This window comes from Heterodontus francisci, chromosome 27 (genome assembly GCF_036365525.1).
Source record: "Heterodontus francisci isolate sHetFra1 chromosome 27, sHetFra1.hap1, whole genome shotgun sequence".
NCBI lineage: Eukaryota > Metazoa > Chordata > Chondrichthyes > Heterodontiformes > Heterodontidae > Heterodontus > Heterodontus francisci.
In genome coordinates, this window is record NC_090397.1 from 62,448,342 (window position 1) to 62,474,980 (window position 26,639).

Sequence of the window (26,639 nt, forward strand, 5' to 3'; positions counted from 1 at the left end):
GAGGGGTGGTGTGAGGTAAAGCCGGGCACCATCAATGTACATGTGCAACCAGGCGTTATATTTTCAGATGATGTGCCCAAAGGGGCAGTACATACATGAGAAATAGGAGTTGAACAAGGATATATCCTTGGGAACCCAAATGTGCAAGATCAGACACCTAGTTTCCATAAACCAAAGTTAAACTTGTACAATTGGGTCTTACAGGTCAGCTGCTGATTGATAATTTGCTCCTCTACTCCAGACTCTAAATCAAAAGACAACCAATATAAAAATATTCTTAGTGAGCTTATGTACATTATGGCTAGTATTCAATAGCTAGTGAGTGATTTTGATTGTTTTGTTTTCTTTTTCTCTAACTCCATTGTCCCCACTCAGTCTCCCCAAATGAGGCAGTGACTATGTCTAGTTTACCTATTCTAAAATAGGTTACAGCTCTGGATGTCTGTCCTTCTGTGACAGACCCATGAGACAATTAGGCTTTGCTGGACATCTTAAATGTAACATAAGCAGCAAGATCAAGATCAAATCTTGGATGGACAACTTACTGGCACATTTTGTGTTACCAGAGAGTTGTGCTGCACTTGTATTGAATTTCTTTTTCCAAAAGCAGTGTAAGTACATTACAGGTGCAGACTCACATCTCTCAACATAGTCATTATGTCAAAGTAAAATCATACAGAATTAAGGAGTCCTACAAGAAAAAAAATGCACCAGGTTCAGATAGGATTGGTTAATAATTAAAATTATGAGGTGTGGGACAGAAGACAGCAGTCTCTGAAGGCAGGGAAAACTGATCATCTGACATTGATTGATGCTTAAAAAAATATGTCTTATTCTGTCTGTCCTGGCTGAAGTATTACATCACCAACCAGCAACACAAACACAATGCCCCCGCCCTACTTTCCATTCAGTAGGGGAACACTGGCCAGGTCCTCTTATTTGTTTTGGCAACTGAGCAGTTGGAATGAGGAAAAAGGCAAAGCTCAGAGATAACGAAGGTGGAAGTGGGAGGGAAGGGACATGAAAATTCATTTGGCGACAATAGCCTTTTGTTATTGCAGAGCCCAGAAGGAGCAAGTAGATCTTCCTCACAAGTTTCTGTATGTGAAAAAAAATTAGTCAAAAATCCATAATGCTCCTCTTGGATAACTATTGCTTAAAATAGCATTGTAACACTGAGCTGGTTAGGCTTTATCAATGTGGCTTAGAACAGCTTTCTCAAATTGCTTCCTTTCAATGAAATTATATTATGGGAGATTCCACCTGTCACTCTCCTGAAGGCCCATATTATACTGGGGCCACTGTAAGTGGGGTTACAGTTCTACAGACACCATCTTCCTTCCGACACTTTGCCGAAGAGACTATTCTTCATTGGTGACCCCAGGCTAGAAGTGTCCAAACTGTGGACCAAGGGCCATATCCACCCTTTCCCTCATAACCTAGCAATCCAATTCTCAAAGCATCAGCAACTCAGACTTTTTGCTTGCATTTCTTGCTTGTTGGTTTGGATTAAGGGCCCAGGGATTTAAAGCTGTTACATTGCTGTTCTGATTTAGTATTTCTCCAAAGATTCACAACTCAAACTGTGCACTACTCCGACTGTCACACTGCCATCTAGTTCCAGTCTCTCTGAAGGGCCTGAACAATCAAAAAAAAATATGTAAATAGATAATGGTATGTGAATTTAAACTTTATATATGGTCCACTGCACAAACGTCTGCAGCCCAAAAAGAGTAAAAGCTTAGAGTCATAGCGTTATACAGCACAGAAACAGGCCCTTCAGCCTATCGACCAAGCTTAAAAACCCTTGCCTTGGACAATCACCATTCGGAGGCTGTTCAACTTTAAGAACCATGACAAGCAAACCTGGTAGTATTACTTTCCAGGAAAATAAATGATAGGATTGGTTAGATTGAAAAAAATAAAAGAAATGGGAAAGAAAAGATGATATGGGTAAAATAGTGCTACCAGCAAAACTAGCAAATAAAAAGGGATCCACATAGATTTAATTCTATCTAGATACTTGACATCAGGTGGCAGGATCGTATCTCCAACACAGAAGTCCTCGAGGCGGCCAACATCCCCAGCTTATACACCCTACTGAGCCAGCGGCGCTTGAGATAGCTTGGCCATGTGAGCCGCATGGAAGATGGCAGGATCCCCAAAGACACATTGTACAGCGAGCTCGCCACTGGTATCAGACCCACCGGCTGTCCATGTCTCCGCTTTAAAGACGTCTGCAAACGCGACATGAAGTCCTGTGACATTGATCACAAGTCGTGGGAGCCAGTTGCCAGCGTTCGCCAGAGCTGGCGGACAGCCATAAAGGCGGGGCTAAAGTGTGGCGCGTCGAAGAGACTTAGCAGTTGGCAGGAAGAAAGACAGAGGCGCAAGGAGAGAGCCAACTGTGTAACAGCCCTGACAAACAAATTTTTCTGCAGCACCTGTGGAAGAGCCTGTCACTCTAGAATTGGCCTTTATAGCCACTCCAGGCGCTGCTCCACACACCACTGACCACCTCCAGGCGCTCACCCATTGTCTCTCGAGATAAGGAGGCCAAAGAAGAATGAGTAAGGACAGTTAAGTTCTGATGAAAGGTCACAGACCTGAAAGCTTCTCTCTCCACAGATGTTGCCTGACCTGCTGAGTATTTCCAGCACTTGGTTTTTATTTCAGATTTCCAGCATCTGCAGTATTTTGCTTTTATTAAGACAGCGCTTACAGTATTATAGAATGGTTGCAGCACATCAGGGGGCCATTTCAGCCAGTCGAGTCTGTGCCAACTCTGCAAGAGCACCTCACTTCGTCCCACTACCCTGCCTTTTCCCCATTGCTCTGCAAATTTACTCTCTTCAGATAATTATCCAATTCCCTTTTGAAAGCCACGTTTAAATCTCTGTCTTCGCCACTCTCAGGCAGTGCATTCCAGATCCTAACAACTTGCTGTGTAAAAAAGTTTTTCCCCACGTCGCCGTTGCTTCTTTTGTCAATCACCTGAAATTGGGGTCCTCTAGTTCTTGATCCTTCTGTCAACGCAAACAGTTTCTCCCTATCTACTCTGTCCAAACCACTCATGATTTGAACACCTCTATCAAATCTCCTCTTAATCGTTTCTCGAAGGAGAACAGCCCCAGCTTCTCTAATCTATCCATGTAACTGAAGTTCCTCACCCTCAGAACCATTCTTGTGAATCTTTTCTGCACCCTCTCTAATGCCTTCACATCCTTTCTAAAGTGCGGTGTGCAGAACTGGACACAATACTTCAGTTGAGGCCGATCTAGTGTTTTTTTTGCATGTTTAACATAATTTCCTTGCTTTTCTATTCTATGCCCCTAGTTATAAAGCCTAGGATCCCGTATGCTTTATTAACCGCTTCTGAACCTGCCCTGCCACCTTCAATGATTTGTGCACATGTACCCCCAGGTCCCTCTGCTTCTTCAGCCCCCCCATTAAAACTGCAGAGTTGCTGTTACTCGGATTTTAGTGTCATTTGAGCATGATTGAGAGCACTGAAAAACAGAACCAAAACGGACACAAATTCCTTGGACCCTGCTGCCACTCCAAGGGCTGAGCTTTGTTATTTGATTGTTATTGGTTATACAAGTCAGCAGTTTACCATGCATCACTATATACATAGCTGTGTTATACACTGTTTCCAGGCACAGAACTGGAGACATTTACAAGTTCTCTTTTGTAATCAAAGCATCAAACCAAAACTACAAACTGATATTGCTGTACCAAATCAAAAAGATCTCATACAGCCCACTGTATAAATAACTAAAAGACAACAGGTTACTGTTCCAATAGGGAGGGGTAATCTCCCACATAAAAGTACGCATCATCCACTGCTAATCACAACTGAAGATGAATACTATGCTGATTATGATCAAGCTCATCTGCTTGCAAATGTGCTAGGATAAATTAACTCTTAACTAAGTGCAGTAAAATAAAATGATATGACATACAGCTAAAAACAGGCACTATTAGGTTTACTCAGTGGGGCAGGCAGCATCTGTGGAGAGAAAAAGGGGAGTTAAACATTTCAAGTCTGTATAAACGGACCTGAAACTTTAACTTTTTCTCTCCACAGATGCTGCCTGCCCTATTATTTCCAGTATTTTCTATTTTTGTTTCAGATTTCCACCATCCTCAATATTCCGCTTTTGCGCTGTTAGGTTTAGCACAGCATATTGTGCCACATCATCGAATCATTGAGACAACACACAAAAATAAATTGGCTGTATCGGCTTAGACCAAGAATAAGTGATGTGATTTTCTTGTGCTTAAATGATATGTTGCCCCCCAAATCTTCTTTTGGAGAAATAGCAGAAAGCTATATTGTTTACAGTGGCAGACTTGAAGCATTCAGAATTAAGTTGTTATTGAATGAAAGGCAAGTATAAGTTAGCTACCACTCAACTGCCATTTGTCTATGATTTTTATTATGAAAAACTGCCTCACTCAACCTCATCAGGATAGAAAGTGCTGCTTTAGCTTCTCTTCAAAGTACAAATGGTTTAAACATTGAATAATTGTTGCATTTCCCAATACCTTAATGGAAGTGTGATGAGCACAACTGAACAAGTAGACTCTCATTAACGTGTTAGGAGTGTCATTGTCCATAGGTCCACCACACATTTGATGCACTGAAAACTCCTAATGTTTTTTGTCTTAGCAACTGTTGTATATGATGTAACAAGATCAACGTCAACCCAACAGTTGCATCTAAACCGGTTTTCTGATCCACCTTATTTTAATGATTTGCATTCAATGTGCAACGTTTGGTATTGCTCAGCAACAGGGCAGCATAAACTATTGAGAAATAGTGTTGCCCAATTGCCAAGTCTCAATAGCACGGTCATCCTTCTGCTTGGAGCATCCTTCCTTCTCATACAACTTGAATACAAAATTGGGCATCCTATTTAAAACATCTCCATCAAGATAATCATCATATTGTTATAAGGCTCGAGAATCTGCAAACTAATCTATTTCGGGGGGTGGGGGGAGAGAAAAGGTGAAGATGAAATGTCATTAATCGCCAATGAAAGGCATCGCCTGTGGCTCAGTGGTTGTTTTATTTTGAAGAGGAGGAAGTGTTGGGGGGGGAGATGCGGGGGGGGGAAGGGGGTTCTCCTTGATGTCCTGGCCAATATTTATCCCACAAGCAACAGCAACAACAGATTATCTGGTCACTAACACATTGCTACTTGTGATAGCTTGCTGTGCACCAATTGGATGCCACGTTTCCTACATTACAACAGTGGCTACACTTCAAAAAGTAATTTGTTAGCGGTACAGTGTTTTGGGATATCCTGAGGTTGTGAAAGGTTCCCAAAAAAAATGGAAGTATTTCTTTCGATTGTAGCTACTGTGTTAAAATCAATGGTTTACATGAAACACTTCAATTACTCGTTCAGTTGGAATTTCTTTATTCGATTACAACTTCCTTAGTTCTCATTAACTGTAATTTCAACTTTACATCTTTATCGAGAAAATCCTAAGTAATTGAGTCATGTTTACAGAAAAAACATCCCATCCCTGCCAAGTCAAAGTACTTGTGGTCAAGCACTAGCCTCCAAGGTTGTATCATGTTCATGGGCTTCGGGCTTTAAGTCAATGCTTCGTAAACTCCTGTATTAAAAGGCAGTAGCAAACAAACATAACTGTTTTCTCTCATTTTAAATTGTTAATAAAAAACCTTAATGGTAAAAAGATAAATTTTAGGAAAAAAGTTGAGTATAATGTACTAAACATCAATATTCCAAATTTGGTACTTCACTTAACTTAGAGGTACAGTTCTTCCATGCACTCAACACAGCACCAAACTAATCAACTAATAGCAGCAAATACATATTTGACATAATTGAAGGGGGGGGGGGGGGGGGTGGGGGGGGGGGGGGGGAGAGACAGACAGAAAAAGGGAGGGAAAAAGTACCACACGTACAGTATGTGCATCCAGGAAATGGCCCAATTCAGGTAGCTTCCCAAACCCCATAGCAGTTATTTAACAGAATTTTTTTTCAAAGAGGCTTGGGAAAAGTTTATTGTACAATCTCCTTACCTGCAAAGTGTGTTCAACTCTGGGACCCCTCCTACCAATGAGAGGGGAGAGGAATGCATATTTGCTTTCAAAAAATTAAAGTGGAAATATTTCTACAGTTGGCATACTTTTTAAAATCTACTCTTAAGATGGCCTTGTTTTCATTTGTATTCCAGTAAACGGACAAAGGCACCTGACATTCACATAGCTCAAACAAGCTCCCTTACCTTGCCAGCAGATTCATAGTACAAAAAGCCATTTGGAAGGGAAAGGAGAGAAAAAAAAAATCGAAAAGCAGAATTCTAAGTGGTGAGAGACTGGGAAATGTTGGTATTCAGAGGAAGCTGGGTATCCTTGGACATGAACCACAGAAAATTAACATGCTGGTACAGCAAGCAATTAGGAAAGAAAATGGTATATTAGCCTTTATTACGGGGGGATTGGAGTTATAAAAGTGAAGAAATAGTACTGCAATCGTAAAGGGCCTTGGCGACACTACACCTGGGAGCATTGTGTACGGTTTTGCTCTCCTTAACCAAGTAAGGGCGCACAAGGCTTGGATGGAGTACAAGGTTCAATTGATTGATTCCTGGAATGAGTGAACTGTGCTAAGAGGAGAGATCAAGTAGACTGGGACTATATTCGCTGGAATTTAGAAGAATGAGGTGACCTCATTGAAACATAAAATTCTTAAGGGTAGATGCTGGGAGAATGTTTCCCTTGGCTGGGGAGTCTAGAACTGGGCTTCACAGTTTCAGAATAATAGATCGGCCATTTAGGACTGAGATAAGGAGAAATTTCTTCACTCAAATGGTTGTGAATCTTTGGAATTCTTGACCCGAGAGAGATGTGGATGCTCAGTCATTAAATATGTTCAAGGTGGCATCCAAAAATCTAATGATTTCTAAGGGAATTAAGGGACAGTGCGGGAAGGTGGAGTTGAGGCAAGATCTGCCATGATTGTCCTGTATAGGAGAACAGATTTGAAGGGCTGATTGGGGTACTTCTGCTCCTATTTTTTAGGTTAAGAGCCAGATGTAGTAGTATGAAAATAACCAGCCATGCATGCAGGTCTCAAGAATACAAATTAAAACAAGACCAATATTACAAGCAATTTTTACCCCTTATCCAAGGTCAGTGGTTGATTGCCGAAACCTCCTATCAAGAGAGTATCAGCAAGAGATTGGGGGGAATGGACAGATAAAACACAAACACAAGTTTTTTAAAAAACATATAGTGCATTTAACATAGTAAAATGTTCCAAAGCACTTCACAGGAGCAATATCCAACAAAATATGACAGCGAGCCACCTAAGGAGATATTAGGACAGATGACCAAAAGCTTGGTCAAAGAGCTAGGTTCAAAGAGTGCCTTAAAGGAAAAAAATGAGTTGGAGAGGCATAGAGGTTTAGGGAGGGAATTCCACAGCTTAGTGCCTAGGCAGCTGTAAGCACAGCCACCAATAGTGGAGTAATTAAAATGGGGGATGCTAAAAGGCCAGAATTGGACGAGCACAGATATCTTGGCAGGTTGTCAGGTTGAAGAAGATGACAGAGATGGGGTTGGGTTGAGACCATGAAGGGATTTGAAAACAAGCATGAGAATTTAAAAAAACACCGGAGGCGATGAATGAACAGGACATGGTGCAAGTTAGGACATAGGCCGCAGAGTTGGATAATCTCAAGCTTATGGGAAGGTTGAACTTGGGAGAACAGCCAGGAGTGCATTGGAACTGTCAAGTCAATGGGTAACAAAGGCATGGAAGAGGGTTTCAGCAGATGAGGTAACGCAGAGGCGGAGTCATGCAATGTTCCAGAGGTGGAAAAGGCAATCTTAGGTGATGGCACACATACATGGTCAGAAACTCATCTCGGGGTCAAATATGACACCAAGATTATGAACAGTCTCGTTCATCTCAGGTGGTTGCCAAGGAGAGGGAAGCAGTTGTTGGATAGGAATTAAAATTACATTTTATGTTCCACAAAGGGTAATACAGAAATCTTCCATCTGGTCACAAAAATGTCTTCGAACTTAATAAATTTATATTTTCATTCTAGCCAGTAGAAGAGGTTCATACTGATGGTACACAGACTACCTCCATCTTCAAGGCAGAAGAGAAGTAAAATGTAAAGATGAATAGTGAATCTTATGTTTTCTCCTGAATGCAAGATGGGGGCGGGGTGGAGGGGAGACTGTCAAACTGCCGAATTGAGCAATTTGGAAAAAGTACAGTACAAACAACTATGGCTCAGTTAGTAGCACTCTCACCTCTGAGTCAGAAGGCTGTGGGTTCAAGTCCCATTCCAGGGTCAAAAGCTGGCACTCCAGTGCAGTACTGAGGGTGCTGCGCTATGAGAGGTGCTATCTTTTGGATAAGACATTAAATCAAGGTCCCATCTGCTCTCACGTGGATGTAAAAAAGATTCCATGGTACTATTTTGAAAAGAGCAGGGAAGTTATCCCCAGTGTCCTGGCCAATATTTATCCCTCAACCAACATCAGAAAAACAGATTATCTGATCATCACCACATTACTGTTTGTGGGATAAAAACAGAAAGTGCTTGAAATACTCAGCAGATCAGGCAGCACCCGTGGAGAGAGAAGCCGAGTTAAGGTTTCAGGTCTGTGACCTTTCATCAGAACTGCTTCTCTCTCCACAGATGCTGCCTGACCTGCTGACTATTTCCAGCACTTTGTTTTTATTTCAGATTTCTAGCATCGGCAGTATTTTGCTTTTATTGTACTGTTTGTAGGAGTTTGCGGTGTGCAAATTGGCTGCCACGTCTCCTACATTACAATAGTGACTACACTTCAAAAGTACTTCATTGGCTTTAAAGTGCTTTGGGACGTCCTGAGGTTGTGAAAGGCACTATACAAATGCACGTTTCTTTCTTTAAAACTATTAACTTGCATTAAGGTTTAGGCTCTTCCTCCAGCCCACGTGTAAAACAGTTTGTTGCTTGTGGTATTCTAACTTTTAAAAATGGGATCGGTCAGTAGCAACCCCATCACAATACTGGATTAGAATAGTCTAACCAATTGATGGCTTATTACTTAGTAATCACAATACCTGTTCTGGCTGAATAGGACAACTGGTGTTCTCATAGCTCACTGGCAGTCTCTGGTGGTGAAAATCACAGCAAAATAATGCAGTCCTCTGCAATTTCTGGACCAAAGTAAAATCCCTATTCCAGATCTAGAAAATTGATCAATTTTTTTTTTGCTATGAAACGGTATAAACTCCACAGGCCAATCCTATCTTCAGCAATATACTTTTTGTTCTCTGGCTATTTTTCATCAACAACATTTCTCAATTCATGTAATCTTCAATAATTTATGTAAGAGTAACCACTTGTCTGTAATTTCCCCATATTTGTCCTTTTATTTTGTTATACAACATCAGCCTATAATTAAAAAAACTTGAATTACATATTCAGCAGGGATATTAAACAGGTCATTGTTTCAGCATTTGGTATAAACTCATGCATCTAACTTCATTAATTTATAATTTCTGAAAGCAGGCTCCCTGAAGGCTTAGTAGGTTCACACATTGAGTACCGAAGAAGGGTCACTGACCCGAAACGTTAACTCTGCTTCTCTTTCCACAGATGCTGCCAGACCTGCTGAGTGAATCCAGCATTTCTTGTTTTTGTTTCAGATTTCCAGCATCCGCAGTATTTTGCTTTTATCACACATTGAGTAGCTGTGGTACATGTACTAGCAAGCTCCCATGTCTCAGTTTACGAGTCCACAGAATTTTACAGCACAGAAGGAGGCCATTTGGCCCATCCTGTCTGCACCGGCTCTCTGAAAGTGCAATTCACTTAGTGCCATTCCCCCGTCTTCTCTCCTGCACATTCTTCCTTTTCATATAACAGTCTAATTCCCCTCTGAACGCTTCAATTGAACCTGCCTCCACCACACTCTCAGACATCGTATTCCAGACCTTAACCACACGCTATGTGAAAAAGCGTTTCATGTTTTTGCTTCTCAATTATTTTAAATCTGTGCCCTCTCGTTCTCGATCCTTTCACGAGTGTGAACAGTTTCTCTCTATCTACTCTGTCTAGACCTTTCATGACTTAGAGTACCATTCTCGTGAATCTTCTCTGTACTCTCTCCAACGCCCTCACATCTTTCTTTAAGTGCTGCACCCAGAACTGGACGCAATACTCCAGCTGAGGCCGAACTAGTGGCTTACATAAGTTCAACATAACTTCCTTGTTCTTGTACTCTATGCCCCTAAGAATAAAGCCCAGGATACAGTATGCTTTATTAACCGTGTTCTCAACCTGTCCTGTCACTTTCAATGACTTAGGCACATATACACCTAGGTCCCTCTGCTGCTGCACCTAAAGGCCTGCTACCCGACCCGAACCCAACGGGACCCGATGACATGTGTCGGGTTCGGGTCGCACTTCCAGGTCCGGCATTTGGGCTCGGGTCGGATCGGACACGCTTTATCACCACCTCAGGTAAGTGACTTTAATGTTAATTTACTTTTTGGACTTTAAAGGTGGTTTTGTTTGTTCCTTACCTGCACAAGCTTAAAATAACTAAGTGAAAAATGGAAGGTAAGTTAACTGATGGTCGGGTCAAATGTGGAAAAAAAATGGAAGGACTCTGGTCGGGCTTGGGGTTTAGTTTAGTTTAGTTTAGAGATACAGCACTGAAACAGGCCCTTCGGCCCACCGAGTCTGTGCCGAACATCAACCACCCATCTATACTAATCCTACACTCCTACCACATCCCCCCACCTGTCCCTATATTTCCCTATCACCTACCTATACTAGGGGCAATTTATAATGGCCAATTAAGCTAGCAACCTGCAAGTCTTTGGCATGTGGGAGGAAACCGGAGCACGCAGACACAGGGAGAACTTGCAAACTCCACACAGGCAGTACCCAGAATTGAACCCGGGTCGCTGGAGCTGTGAGGCTGCAGTGCTAACCACTGCGCCACTGGGTCGGATGGGGTTCCGTCGGGCTCGTGTCGGGGCTCATTTGCAGACCCAAGCAGGCCTTTAGCTGCACCCCCTTTAGAATTACACCTTTCTATTATCTCCTTGTTCTTCCTACCAAAATGAACCACTTCACATTTCTCTGTATTGAATAGTCCTTATTCCTTTATTTTCTGTCTCTCTGTTGCGCTCATTTGCTAGGCAGTCTAATTGAAAGATATAAGGTGTAGGTACGTGGTTGCTATGCCAGCATCCACAACACAAGCAGCCATATTTAGCATATTTCTACACGGAGTTCTCTGAGAGTAGAGTTAGGAGACTCTACAATTGCATAGAGTGTCCTGAGTTGTGGGGTTGGCGGTAGGGGTGGGTGAATTGGGGAAGGGTAAAAAGAGGTTTTAAAAATAAATACAGTTTGAGATCCAATTGTCAGTTAATATCCAGTGATTCCACCTGTGAAAGTGCATTTGAACGTCAGCTGAAGACAAGTTCCCAGTGGTTTAACAGCCATTATGCCCAATCAGCACTCACAGCTCACGCGCTTAATAAACACTTGGGTGAGTACCAGAGAGAATCAATGTCTTCTTCAAGAGAAAAAAGAGAAACTTTCCAAATGCACCAGTCAACTTGTAGGTGATTTTTTAACCAAAACAAAGAAACTTATACCACATGAATCTCAATTTCAGACCTCAAAATACTGAATCACTTATCAGTTTCAGCAAAGTTACCCAAGTGCTAAAGACATTAAAATGCTCCAATCACTTTGATGTCAACTGTTCAGGAATATTATAGAATATTATGGAGTAGAGATCTTGGTGATGTTTGAAAAGAACTGTGAAAGATCTATATTTCATTTTGTATTTTAATTGTCATTGTTCAGACCCTTATGCGATCACAGGACAAATTACTTTTCATGTAAACACGCCTCTTACATCATAAAGGAAGATGCCACTTGTTGGTTCGAAGACTTGTTTCACTCATAATGGAGCATATCACATGATCAACAATATCCTAGATACAGTATACAACTGTCCTCAAGATCAAGGCTGATGCAGTTTAATTGAAAATTGGCATGTTGAATGTGCCCAGAGACAACTTTGAAAAAACAAATAAAACTGTTTTGTTACACTTACTATTCTCATTCAATACTTCATGAAAATGGCAACCTTGCTCATAGAAAGGAACATAAATCTACCTCAGTGAAATACAACGAAACAGGAGGTGCTGACGCATTTGTACAGTTACAATACTTAGTTGGTTATAATAAATTTGGCAATATTTACTCCAGTCTACCATTGTAATTACAATTGCAGACATCGCTTCATCAGTTTGATTTGGGATTGCCAAGTAAGAGATTTACATCGTTTTGACGTAAACGTCTTCTACTTGTAAATGTCAACATGGCCTACAGGCAGGTCATTTAACACTTGCCCCTGCAACAATGACTCATTTATGTAACCTGGATGCAATGTTACTAGTTTTGACAGCAAACAAAACCAATTTGTCGTCGCTCTGCCACTACATATTTCAGTGACTCTGCTGCACCCTAGTGGACATTCCAGTTTTATTCTCACACAATTTCTCATTCTCTTTACATAGTTCAGTTGAAAACAGCTATATCCATCGCAAAATGATTCCCTTTTGTATACTTTATCAATTAATCTGAAATATCAACAAAATCTTCAAGAAGATTGGGCGTACCAGACACTCCAATGGAAATCCTTGTACAAAGTGGGCTGTGAATGATAAAACTTGTTGCTTGCATCGATAATTTGATGCCAAACTTTGTTGTGTTGTTGCTAAATACCAGAGTGTCCAGCTGATAAATAGCTTGATTAAGTCATAACTCACCCACTGGAGTTCTCCTTACTTTGACTCAACATTTCCAAAAACAGAGATGGGATGACAGCCGGGATTGTGACAATATTTTGTTTAGAATTGTGCTAGCACAAAGCTCTGGTGCACCAAAGCTCAAACCTGCAACCAAAGATTTCCTGATTGCTGTTGCTTCATTATGGTATTGTTTCAAACAAAAGCATAAAGCATCCATATGGTACCTTCCCATTGAAGGAGGAGAAGTGCAGTCAATTGTTGCCCATCTCCCAGATTTTTTTCTGTGACATTGGCAGAGGCCTGTGCCAGAAGCAGGTTGTCTCAGTGGGTAGAAAGTACATGAATGGAGGAAAAGGGGATGTAAAAAAAAAAAAGTAGAAACCAAATTGTGTTTTGACCTGATACCAGAATAATGTAGAGTAGGGCATTATTATGATGAGCTGGCTAACATTCCCCCCCTCAATCAGAAATAAATTAGTCATTAATCTGGTTTTTGGTTTGTGGGATTTCACTTAACAAATGTTGTTTTACCTCCCTACACAACAGTCACTACACTGCAAACTAATTCCTTGTAAGAGACAAGGTACTACATAAATATATATTGGAGAAATTTGCCAATATTCATGTATTTTTTCTCCCACACCACCCCCAAGATGACATCATTACTCAGTGGATATTGTTCATCAAGAGCATAGGAATTCCTCACCAGCAGCAGATTCCCAGTTCTATACCATTGAGACATAAAACTACACCAAAGCAGCAAGATCTCTGAATTCTAAATACTTTCAATAAAATGTGTTAACTTACTCCAAACTATATTTTTTAAAAAGTGAATACTTTTCTTTTCACTCAGCTCCCTTTGCCATAAATATTTTCTGAATAGGTCTCAGCTTTCAGATTTTTGTCTTGCATCGTTAAGTGCCTATCCTGACCTGTCACAATAGGTACATCAGCCATTGATAACATTTGTTTAGAGCATGTAATATGTACTGTAGCACATGATTTTCAGCATGTATTGTTGCAGAATGGAAACAGTGTTTGATTCTGCTCAGCCCGTCTTGAATATTAACCTCTATACTTGTTTTTTTAATATAAAGTATAAGCAAGCCAATCCTTCTGCCCAAATTCAAATATGAAGAGTGGTCATTTGGGTGAGATACTAGAGGGCTGTCAATATTCATACCCAATGGGAGTCTGCTCCTTAAAGGGGTGGTGAAGGAAAAAACAAAGTTAAATATGGGTGAGGTAAGAGCCCATGGGATCCAGGGCAATTTGGCAAATTAAATCCAAAAGGGGCTTCGTGGCAGGAGGCCGAGGGTGATGGCCGAGGGTTGTTTTTGCAATTGGAAGCCTGTGACCAATGGTGTACCGCAGGGATCGGTCTGGGACCCTTGCTGAGTGCAGTATACATTAACGATTTAGTTGTGAATATAGGAGGTATGATCAGGAAGTTCGCAGTTGACACGAAAATTGGTGGTGTCGTAAATAGTGAGGAGGAAAGCCTTAGATTACAGGACGATATAGATGGGCTGGTAAGTTGGGCAGAGCAATGGCAAATTGAGTTTAATCCTGAGAAGTGTCTGGAGGTGCATTTGCGGAGGACAAAGGCAAGGGAATATACAATGGATGGTAGGATCCTAAGAAGTACAGAGGGTCAGAGGGACCTTGGTGTACTTGTCCATAGATCATTGAAGGCAGCAGCACAGTTAGATAAGATGGTTAGGAAGGCATATGGGATACTTGCCTTTATTAGCCGAGGCACAGAATATAAGAGCAGGGAGGTTATGCTGGAGCTGTATAAAACGCTAGTTAGGCCACAGCTGGAGTATTGTGAACAGTTCTGGTCACCATACTATAGGAAAGATGTGATTGCACTGGAGGGAGTGCAGCAAAGGTTCACCAGACTGAATCCTGGGATGGCAGGACTGATGTATGAAGAGAGAATGGGTCAATTAGGCTTGCATTCGCTAGAGTTTAGAAGAATGAGAGCAGATCTCATAGAAACCTGCAAAATTCTAACAGGACCGGACAGGCTAGATGCAGGAAGGATGTTCCCGATTGCGGGGGAGTCCAGGACGAGAGGTCACAATCTAGGATAAGGGGTAAACCATTTAGGATTGAGATGAGGAGGGATTTCTTCACCCAGAGAGTGGTGAACATGTGGAATTCTCTACCACAGAAAGCAGTTGAGGCCAAATCATTAAGTATATGCAAGAAAGAGTTAGATATAGTCCTTAGGGCTAAAGGAATCAAGGGATACGGGGAGAAAGCTGGAACAGGGTACTGAGTTTGGACGATTAGCCATGATCGTATTGAATGGCGGTGCAGGCTCGAAGGGCCGAATGGCCTACTCCTGCTCCTATTTTCTATGTTGCCTGGGCTGGAGCATTTCAGCTATGAAGAGAGACTGGGTAAGCTAGGGTTGTTTTCCTTAGAGCAAAGGAGGGGTGGGGGGGGGGGCGGGGGGGGGAACCTGATTGAGGTATACAAAATTATGAGGGGCATAGATAGGAAGAAATTTTTTCCTTTAGCGGAGGTGTCAATATCCAGGGGGCATAGATTTAAGGTAAGGAGCAGGAGGTTTAGAGCAGATTTGAGGAAAAACTTTTTCACCCAGAGGGTGGCTGGAATCTGGAACACACTGCCTGAAGGGGTGGTAGAGGGAAACTAGATGTACCTTGCAATGCCTCAGTTCCTAACAGCCAACAGCCGAGAGTCCATCATCATCATTCCTGGTTACATTTAGTCCTACCTGTGGGACAGAACCATGAGAGATGGAGACAGTGTTATTCTGTCAGGTAGGATTATCCACCATCCACTCAGCTGCCAGTGGACTTTATTCAAAAAAAATGGGGAAATGCACAACTATGTCAGGGTCACAATGTGTTCATATTAGCCAATGATGTTGAGAGGATATTGGTGACTGGATGAACATTTAAAATTTACACTTAAAAAAAAAAACTTGTTCATGGGATGAGTGTGTCACTGGCAAGGCCAACATTTGTTGCCAGTCCCAATTGCCCTTGAGGTGGTGATAAGCCACCTTCTTGAACCAACGTAGTCCATGTTGTATAGGTACATCCACAGTGCTGTTAGGAAGGGTGTTCCAGCATTTTGTCCCAGCAACAGTGAAGGAACAGCAATACAGTTTCAAGTCAGGAATGATGGGTGACTTGGAGAGGAACTTGCAGGTGGCAGTGTTCTCATGCTGCCCTTGGCCTTCTAGGTAATATAGGTCATTGGTTTAGAAGCTGCTGTTGAAGGAGCCTTGGCAACTGGCTACAGCGCATCTTGTATATAGTACACATTGCTTCCACTCTGTACTGGTGGTGGAGGGAAGGTGGTTGGTGGGGTGCTAATCAAGCAGGCTGCTTTGTCCTGTATGGTGTCGAGCTTCCCGAATGTTGTTGGAGCTGCACTCACCCAGGCATGTGCCATTGAGTCATAGAGTTATACAGCACAGAAACAGGCCCTTCGGCCCATCGTGTCTGTGCTGACCATCAAGCACTAACTATTCTAATCCCATTTTCCAGCACTTGGCCCATAGCCTTGTATGCTATGGCGTTTCAAGTGCTCATCTAAATGATTCTTAAAAGTTGCGAGGGTTCCTGCCTCTATCACCTCTTCAGGCAGTGAATTCCAGATTCCAACCACCCTCTGGGTGAAAATATTTTCCTCAAATCCCCTCTTATCCTCCTGCCCCTTACCTTAAATCTATGCCCCCTTCGCTAATGGAAAAAGTTTCTTCCTATCTATGCCCCTCATAATTTTGTATACCTCAATTATGTCCCCCCTCAGCCCTCTCTGCTCTAAGGAAAACAACCTTAGCCTTTTCAGTCTCTCTTCACAGCTGAAATACTCCAGTACAGACAACATCCTGGTGAATCTCCTCTGCACCCTCTCCAGTGCAATGTGGAATGTATTCCATCGCACTCCTGGCTTGTGCCTTGCAGATGGTGGACAGGCTTTGGAGAGTCAGGTGGTGAGTTACTTGCCACAGAATTCCCAGCCTCTGATCTGCTCTTGCCACCACAGTATTGATATGGCTGGTACAATTCACTTTCTGGTCAATGGTAACCCCCCATATGTTGATGGTGAGAGATTCAGCGATGGTAACGCCGTTGATCAAGGGAAGATGGTTAGATTCTTTTGTTAGGGATGGTCATTGCCGGGTACTTGAGTGGCACAAATGTTACTTGCCATTTACGAGCCCAAACCTGAATGTTGTCCAGGTCTTACTGCACGTGTGCATGGACTACTTCAGTATCTGAAGAGTTATGAACAATACTGAACACTCTGCATGATCAGCAAACATCCCCACTTCTGACCTTACTGAGTCAGAGTTATACAGCACAGAAATAGGCCCTTCGGCCCATAGTTTCCGTGCCGGCCATCAAAAGACCTAACTATTCTAATCCAGCTGCCGGGCAAGCCCGGATTGGGATTGGTTTGGTATGATGAAGGAGAGGTCATTGATGAAGCAGCTGAAGATGGTTGGCCTTGGACACTACTGAGAAACTCTTGCAGCAATGTCCTGGGGCTGAGATGGGCCTGCAACATTTACCAGCATCCTCCTTTCTGTGAGGTATGACTCCAACCAATGGAGAGCTACCCGCCCCCCCCCCCACCCCACCCCAATTCCTGTTGTCTTCAATTTTGCTAGGGCTCCTTGATGACAGTCAAATGCTGCTTTGATGTCAAGGGGAGTCACTCTCACCTCTGGAACTCAGCTCTGTTGTCCATGTTTCGATCAAGGCTGCAATAAGATCTGGAAATGAGTGATCCTGGTAGAACCCAAACTTAGCATCAGTGAACAGGCTATTCCTCAGTAAATGCCATTTGATAGCGCTGTCACCAACACATTCCGTCATTTTGCTGATGAGAGAGCAGACTGATGGGCGAGTAACTGTTCAGATTGGATTTATCCTGCTTTTTGTGGACACGACATACCTGGGCAATTTTCTGCATTGTTGGGTAGATGCCAGCGCTCTAGCTGTACTGGAACAGCTTGGCTAGAGGTGCAGCTAGCTCTGAAGAATAGGTCTTCGGTATTACAGCCAGGAGGCTGTCAGGGCCTGTAGCCTTTGCCGTATCCAATGCTTTCAGCCGTTTCTTGATATCATGTGGAAGGAATCGAACTGGCTGAAGACTGGTACCTGTGATGCTGGGGACAGAGGTGGATCATCCACTCAGCATTTCTGATTGAAGATGGTTGCAAATGCCTCAGCCTCGTCTTTGCACAGATGTGCTGATATCTTCCATCATTGAGATGAGGGATGCTTATGGAATGGAACCTGCTCCTTCTGTTTGCTATTTCATTGCTCACCATTCATGACTGGATGTGGCAGTACTACAAAGCTTTTATCTGATTCATTCATTGTGGGATCGCTTTGTTCTGTCTATTGCATGCTGCTTCCACTGGCTAGCATGCACGTAGTCCTGCGTTGCAGCTTCACCAGGTTGGCATCTCTAAGTTTTGCTCCTGGCATATTCACCAGCATTCCTCACTGAAACAGGGTTGATCCCTGGGCTTTATGATAATGGTGGAATGAGGGATATGCCAGGCCATGAGATTACAGATTGCGGTTGAATACAATTCTGCTGCTGATAGCCTACAGCACCTCATGGATGCCTAGTTTTGAGCTACTAGATCAGTTCTGAATCTACTCCATTTAATATGGTAGTAATGCCACACAGCACGATGGAGGAATTGTCTGTGTGAAAACAGGAGGAACTTCAGCTACACAAAGTCTGTGCGGCGGCACTCCTACAAATACTGTCATGGACAGATGTGTCTGCGACAGGTAGATGGTTGATGGTGAGGTCAAGTCGGTCTTTCCCCTCTTGTTGGCCCTCTCACCATCTGCCATAGGCCTAATCTGGCAGCTATGTCCTCAGGACTCAGCCAACATGGTCAGTACTGGTACTACTGAGCCACTCTTGCTGATGGACATTGAAGTCCCCCACCCAGAGTACATTCTGTGCCTTTGCTGCCCTCAGTGCTTTTTCCAAATGGTGTTCAACATGGAGAAGCACTGATTCATCACCTGAGGGAGGGCAATAGGTGGTAATCAGCAGGAGGTTTCTTTGTCCATGTTTGACCGGATGCCATGAGACTTCATGGGCTAAGGAGTCATTGTTGAGGATTCCCAGCGCCACTCCTTCCTGGCTATATACCACTTTACTGCCACCACATGACATACCCAGAGATGGTGATGGAGGAGTCTGGGACATTGGCATTCTCACAGAAATATAACTATCAGCTGTTGCTTGACTAGTCTGTGGGACAGCTCTCCCAATTTTGGCACATCCCCAGATGCTAATGAGAAGGTCTTTGCAGGGTTGACTGGGCAGGATGTGCTTTTACCGTTCTCCAGTGCCTAAGTCGATGGTGGGTGGTCGTCCAGTTTTATTCTAACTTGCGATAATGATGAAAGACTGGAAAGAAGAAGTGTGATTCACAGCCAGCTAAACCACAGCCTCTATCTATCCCTTTACATTGCCTAACTGAACCAAACAATTCCTACCAGGACAGAGCACTGCATCTATACTTAAACAACATGTTCAGACATCTGTTTTAGTTGGTTAAGAAATAATTTGAGCATTGAGGAAAGAAGCTATTGATTTCATGATGAGAGGCCATAACCAGGCGACTAGAGAAACTCTGACATTTTGCATTGGAACAAAAGGTTAAAAAAAGACTATCAAATAAGTGTTCAAAATTGAGAGGTTTTAATAAAATAAAAATTATTTCTCCTGGCTAGTAAGTTAGGAACCTCAGGGCATAAATTTAAGATCAATTCAACAACAAAGAAATGAAAAAAAGGGAAGATTGTTATACATGAAATCTGGAGCAAAAGGATTAAATGAATAGGTCTTTCAGACTGCCTGAATGGCCTCTTTTTGCATTTTAAAATTCTACTTTCTCAAGTATTAAAAGAAAACTGTGCTGCTGTTTCTAAAGTGCCTATGAGATAAAATGGACATTCTTGAACTCACTGAACACTGGAGTTAAACTTATGATAACCCTGAACACCGTGGTACAGCTGCTGCCCACCCAGTTGTGATTCGAGCTACAATGCATGAACTCATAAATGGATATTAACTGCGGCCCGAGATTAAGATGCATTGATGTAAAGAATGTCTGAACTGGAGATATGTTGAATCCATTTTCAGGAACCCAATAATTACAAACATAATTTTTGGCTTATGGGAAACAGGTACCTGACATAATTCAGCATTTGGTTTTCAATCAACATGTTTGAGCATCATGTCTTCCAACTATAACAAGATGACCCAAGCAGGGTGTGTTCCATTTATTTGCTTTCATGCTTAATGAAATCCATCTATCAAGTTCATCACTGGTCCTAAACATGTACATCACATACAACAGTGAAATTGACGAACATTTTGCTGAAATCACAAACATAAGCAGCATCTTAATGGTCACTCAGTAGAATGGTACAATATATTGTATCACAAGGTTGGATGAAGTTATCAGTTGTGTTTACAGTTCTCCACGTGCTGAACTACTTTAATTGTGCCACTCTGGGCAGTTATTGAGTACAGACCAAGAATAGCCATACAGGAGCAAAAGATATTCAGAACTAATGGCACACTTTCTCAAATGGATGCAGGGATAGCCCAATTTTCCATCAGTATTCTGCTGGTTTCTCACTTTCTCTGCAAACTATTAAAAAAAAGTGATAACTTTTGTCTTCTGACAAAGAATTTAATCATTTTGTTGAAATTCTATCAAGAATATGCATATTGATTACTTGATCATGGCACTCCAAATGCCATTTCAATTCTTGGGCGCAAGTTCTCTTGGCATTTCTTCACGGACGAAGATTTTGGGATGGTTGTACTCATTGGTTTCAGGCCCACGGGTGGCTAGTCAGGCCTATCTGTGACCGGCAGATTCTCCCACTGCAAGTACAAGTGAAGGTGTAGTCGCTGTTAGGGGCAATTGGATCTATCCTTCTCTTCCTTTTCTCTTTCATGCTGGTTCTTCGCTCAGTCTCAAAGGTGTCTGTAGACCTCCTGAAATAGCATCTCCAGGCATCGCGATCTATGGCCTGCGCTTCCCACTGGCGATGGTCGATGTGGCACACAGAGAGGGACTTCAAGGAGTCCTTGAAATGTTTGCATGGAGCCCCTCTGTTCTTTACCAGTGGTCAGTTCTCCAAAGAACACAATCTTGGGCAGGCAACTGTCGTCCATCTGGCAACGTGATCTGCCCACACAGTTGGCTTGGCAGGAGGATAGCCTTGATGCTGGTGATGTTGGCTGTTTCCAGGACTTCAATGTTTGCAACGCGGTCCTGCCAGCAGATCTTGAGGATGCTGCAGAGGCAGCGCTGATGGAAGTGCTCTGGAAGGCGTATATGACAACAGTATGGGACCCATGACTTGGTACCATACAGAAGGGTGGCGAGGACTACGGCTTTGTACACTTAGAGTGCGGGCTGTGCTCCGAGGCTGTGGTTGCTCCACACTTGTTTGTAGAGTCTGCTCCCTAAATAAGTAAATTGCTTGACTGCATTCAGTTCAGTTCCTTCGATGACAATTTTTGGTGGTCTATATTCTTCTTGGGGTGCAGGCTGATGCAGGACTTCACTTACCTTGAAACTGATTTTTAGTCTGATGAATTGTGCCGCCTCGGAAAAATCTGTTGTTATGCGTTGCAGGTCTGACTGACTTTGGGCCAGGAAGGCACACAGTCATCAGCGAAAAGTAGTTCACGGATGAGTTTTTCTTGTGTCTTTGTGTGAGCCTGAAGATGCCCGAGGTTCAAAAGGCCTCCATCAGTCCGGAAGCGTACGTAAACTCCCTCCTTTAGGTCTTCCGTTGCCTGTTGCAGCATCATGCTGAAAAAGATGGCGAAGGTTAGGGCCAGCACACATCCCTGCTTCACGCCTTTGGAGATTTGGAGGGCATTCGAGAGGTCACTATTTTGCTGGACTTGTCTGCACTGATTTTCATGAAATTGCTTCACCATGGCCAGGAACCTGGGTGGGCATCCAAGTTTTATAAAGGCCATTTCATTCCTTGGGCTCAAGACAGAGGCAAGCCAAAAGTGTAGAACAGCTAACCTACTTCCAAGCTGCTGCCGCCACTGCCACTATGGCTCTTGTTACGACTGCAGCAGGAGCAACGCACTATCAGTTCAGTCCCGTCACTCCACAAGTCACAGCACATTACTTAAAGTTTTCCCACCAACCTGAAAACAGCCAAATTAAACACTACAGTAACCCTCAGAACATAACAGACCAAACCAGGTATCTCTGGACAAATTAACTAATTATGAAAACAAAACCTTAACTACTATTAAGATAAACCTATGTCTAAAGACCTTATAACTACTTTTAATCTAACTTCCCATTCACACAAACACAGGATCAAAAATAACAGTAGTTAACTGGTTTTAAAAGTGGTGTTTTTAAAATTAGCTGTTTAAGAATAAATAAATAAGTCTTTCCAGGTTATGTTCCTGATGGATGAGGTATTCCAATGTGGAAATAATCAAAGGCTACTCGAAATCTCCACTTGGATTTGATGAAATTGTCTGTTCTTAATAGGCACTCAAAACACTTCGGCTGTAGCAGGCATCAAATACTGGCAAATTCCAGAAAATACAATCAGTCAAGAGAGATTCAATCTTGAAGCAAATACTTCCTGGCTTGGAAGTAAAGGACTTTTACTACATTCGGCAATACAAAAGGTCTCCTAAAAGAAAGGCTTTTTCTTTCCTTAGGGTAGTCATGTCACACTTCACGCAAGCAAAAGAAACCCTGACTAATCACAAATCCTGCCCCTATCATACTCTCCAGAGTCTAAAGAGTATTGAGGACAGTTGTAGTATGTTAACTGCCACTTTGTTATAGATCAATTAGCTCAGTAATATATTTTAAGAATGCCTAGCTAAGTTTAGAAAGAAAACTTCCATGATATGGAAAATGGAGAAATACATCACAGTGTCATACTGAGCCAAACAGGCCAAGAAATGTCCAGATGCAACTCTTGATTAGAAATGAGTTAACCAATCACAGCCAAGGTAGTAAAAGTGTAATTGACCTCAGTACTCTGGCATGGGTTGCAGGGGAGTGGGGGCATTTCCCTAAAAATAAGTCAGTGTTGCCATCCCCACTCCAAATTGCTATCCAGAGAACTTTCCTAGGAAATGTGCCTGTTTTGGCATCTGATGATGTAGACCAAGGTATAGTATAGAACCTCCAACATTCACTATCTCAGTTCACAGAATTCTTGGGTGATCTCTCAGACTTGTCTGTTAATACATGTAACTCAAATGTTATGATGCAAGCTTGCATCAGATACTTCTCTTGTGCACAAGCCTATGGTCCCCAGGAACTAACATGGCAATATTCAGAAAACAGGCAGACCACAGGGGGAAAAAAAATTAACATTTTTACCAAAGATATGCACTTGAAATAGAAGATCACACTCCAAAGTATTGACAAATAACCCTGACTAACTGTATATTTCAAGCTAAAACTGTGAATCAAGTTCATCAAATGAAATTAAACCAAAAGAATGAGAAAAAGGCATAATTTAACGAGCTTAGTGATTTAGTTGATTTCCAGTACGCATTTGAAAATAACATCCTAAAGCTCTGATTGGTTATATCTGAAATCTATCAGACTAAACACCTGTAATGTAGTTTTACACACGACTGGACAAGCACTGAGTGTTCCACAGCACTAAACTCAACTGCCTTGCAAGTAAAAGTACAACTAAATCATAGCTGCTGGTTGCAGTTATACATCTTCACAATTTGAAGTTATCAGTGAGAAAAAGAATGATTAATTTCAATTGATAATTCTTTCAACTGTCAAATACAACTAAGCTTCAAAAAGGAAGAGTCTCTGTCTGGCAGATATCAGGCAAAAAAATTACATCTTTCAAAAAAAAAAAATAGCTGATCTGTGACAGTCGTACTCATGAGACAAATGTAAGCAATTGATAGCCTAATGATCAACCTTAATTGTTTGTCACCTGGATGATGTTGGCAACTGATTTAGCTACACACATATATTGGGTAATGATTGACTATACTGTGCATTGTGTAATCTCACTTTTCCCATACAGAGAGGCAATCACATCAGAAATGCTCCCAAATTGCAGTTGCAGAATCTATCTATCTATATATATATGAATGAGCATGCCAGTGAATCAAAGTGGCATTGCCAATGGCCAATCTTTGACATGAGGAACAATTTGTAACAATTCTTGAAATTACAAGAGCTCAACTATTTAACAGTCATTACATTGCAACAGTTCAGCGTTAATATCACTATTAACATATGTGAGTGGGTCTTGGGCCCTAAGCTCTGTAATTCCCTCCCTAAACCTCTGACTGTCTAATACACCTCTTCTTTAAGACACTACTTAAAATCTACCTCTTTGATCAAGCTTTTAGTCATCTGACCCGATAATATCATATGCGGCTCAGTGTCATATTTTGTTTTATAGTGCCTCTGTGAAACACCTTGGGATATTTTATTACATTAAAAGGCACTACATAAACACAAGTTGTTATTGTTGAGTTAGCCTTGCCTGATAATTTCACTGAAGTTTGTTTCTGGGTCTTAGCAAATGGCTAATCTTTATAGATTTTTTTAATGTAAAACTGTGGCAAAATTTAAGTCCCCACTTGGCCCTTCTGGCCTCCATATCACTGTATGTAAACTTGATGAAGCAATAACTTGGAAATACCAGTTAAAGACGATGATGGAACTGACAAAAGTTGCTGTCAATTGAATTATGAGGACAACATTTCAGAAATTTCACCTTGTAGTTGGCTGCCCTGTGAACACCTTCCAGATCCTATATTATCAAAGTGATAAATAGTCACTGATTTTTTAAAAAATTCAAAGGAAATAGGTTTTGCTGACAAGCCCAGTATTTACCTATTCCTAATTGCCCTTGAGAAGGTGTTGGTGAGCCCCTTTCTTATACGAACATACAAATTAGGAACAGGAGTAGGCCACTCGGCCCCTCGAGCCTGCTCCGCCATTCAACAAATAATAGCTGATCTGATTTTAACCTCAACTCCACATTTGCAGCAATTTTGATATTGTGGCTTGCTCAGAAGTCAGTTAAGATCATCCCCATTGCTATGAGTCTGAAGTCCCGTATAGGCCAGATCAGGTAAGGACATAAGAGTTCCTTCCCCAAGGAAATTAGTGAACCAGGCTGGCGGCTTTTGTGATAATCTTCTAGTTTTACACTCATTGCTGATACTTTTTATTCTAGATTTATAGAATTGAATTTAAATTCCCCAGCTGCTGTGGTGAAATTTGAATTCACGTCTGCTGATAATTAGTCCAGGTCTCTAGAATACAAGAACCACAACGCTACCATATTCTATAACTGGACACGTTATGATCCTGGCTATTTATTAGGCTAATACGAGTGAGATCTCTGCAGTTTTATCTGCTACCATTTGTTCCGTTACCCAGAAAATATTGTACACATTTTCTACTACTGGTCTTGGACCATGTAACTGTAAGGAAACAGGTACTGTACAGTCCAACAGAATTCTACCTATTTCCGGCAACTGAGGATTCCAGAGTTATAATTCATTGTTGACTTTATATACAATAAGTAATAACCATGAAGTCAAACATTTCTTGGCCTATTATTACTCCCTCAAATAGCGAAAGCAAATGATTATTTCTGTTGGTGAGAGTTTGCTATGCGCAAGTCGGCTGCCTCATTTCCTGCAACATCGACTCCACTTTGAAAATATTTCATTGGCTGTAATCCGGATCGTGCGGTTGCGATTAATTTGAAAAGAAGCGGCTTGAGGGGAATCAGTGAAGGGCAGTATAATCCAGGCCTTTGGTACAGCCTCTGTGCCTGGAACTTGCCGTCACCTCCCTTGGACTCTTTCACTCACTCACCGGCTGTTGCTGTTGCTGTCCGCCGACTCCGGCGTACTGGAAGGCATTGAGCATTTCCTTTTCAGCGGCGGTCTCCTGTTCACTTTGGCCGCTGCTTCGGCCTGGCTCATCATGCTAGTGTATGTGAACTGGTATTTGCAGCGCCGGGTTCCCGGTCACTAACCGCCCCCCGCGTTTGAAACTGGCGCGGCTCGAATGCACCAATCAGTGCGCGCCCCGTTGCTGGGGCAACGTGGGGCCTACCCGCTTTTCTCCTCTAATCTGAAGCCTAAATCGAGTAGCTGGCCGTTTGGCTGGAATGGTGAACGCAGATTATCACCAAAAGCAAGACTTTCAACTTGAGGGCGAAATAAAAGCGATAAAATATCAGTGGATTAAACGCTCAGGGTGCAAATAATTGTATTTCAGCAGCTTTCCAGAAACAAAGTAATTCATGACAACGCTACTTCATCGGATACGTCATCAGGATGCGCCGCGGTGCGCACATGCGCAGACGGTCTCATGCCCCCTGCGCATGCGCTGCGGTCCGGATTACCAGGACCGTTGTGCGCATGCGCAGATGACGTCATCGCGTTATTTCGTCTTCCTCGCCGACGCGCCAGTTTGGCCTCTGCGCATGCGTCAAAGCTTCGGCGTGACTTTTTGAAAGTGGAAGGAGGGGAGGTTTCGTCGGGCATTTTCTCGCATTTTATCTGAATTATTTATTCGTTTGGTGACTTGCTTCATTTTTATTTGGCACAGGAGATTGTTCCAAGGTAAGTTGCTCTGCCTTTGTAAGTTGCTCTGACAATATTTCCATTGTCTGGGCCACCGCATGTAGCAGGATGAAGGCACAGTGACTGTGATTTCTGGCGCCAAACAGTACACACTGCAGATACATG

General features: G+C 42.3%; 1 protein-coding gene across 2 annotated transcripts in view; it reads right to left on the reverse strand.

Annotated features, from left to right (window-relative positions):
• Positions 1-25,924, reverse strand: part of net1 (neuroepithelial cell transforming 1) — a 137,582-nt gene extending 111,658 nt beyond the window's left edge. For both annotated transcript variants that reach the window (XM_068059483.1, XM_068059482.1), the window contains exon 1: positions 25,759-25,924. In XM_068059483.1, the coding sequence (XP_067915584.1) occupies positions 25,759-25,871 (113 nt within the window). In that variant the 5' untranslated portion in view covers positions 25,872-25,924. The remainder of the gene's footprint in view (positions 1-25,758) is intronic.
• Positions 25,925-26,639: the final 715 nt, after the last annotated feature.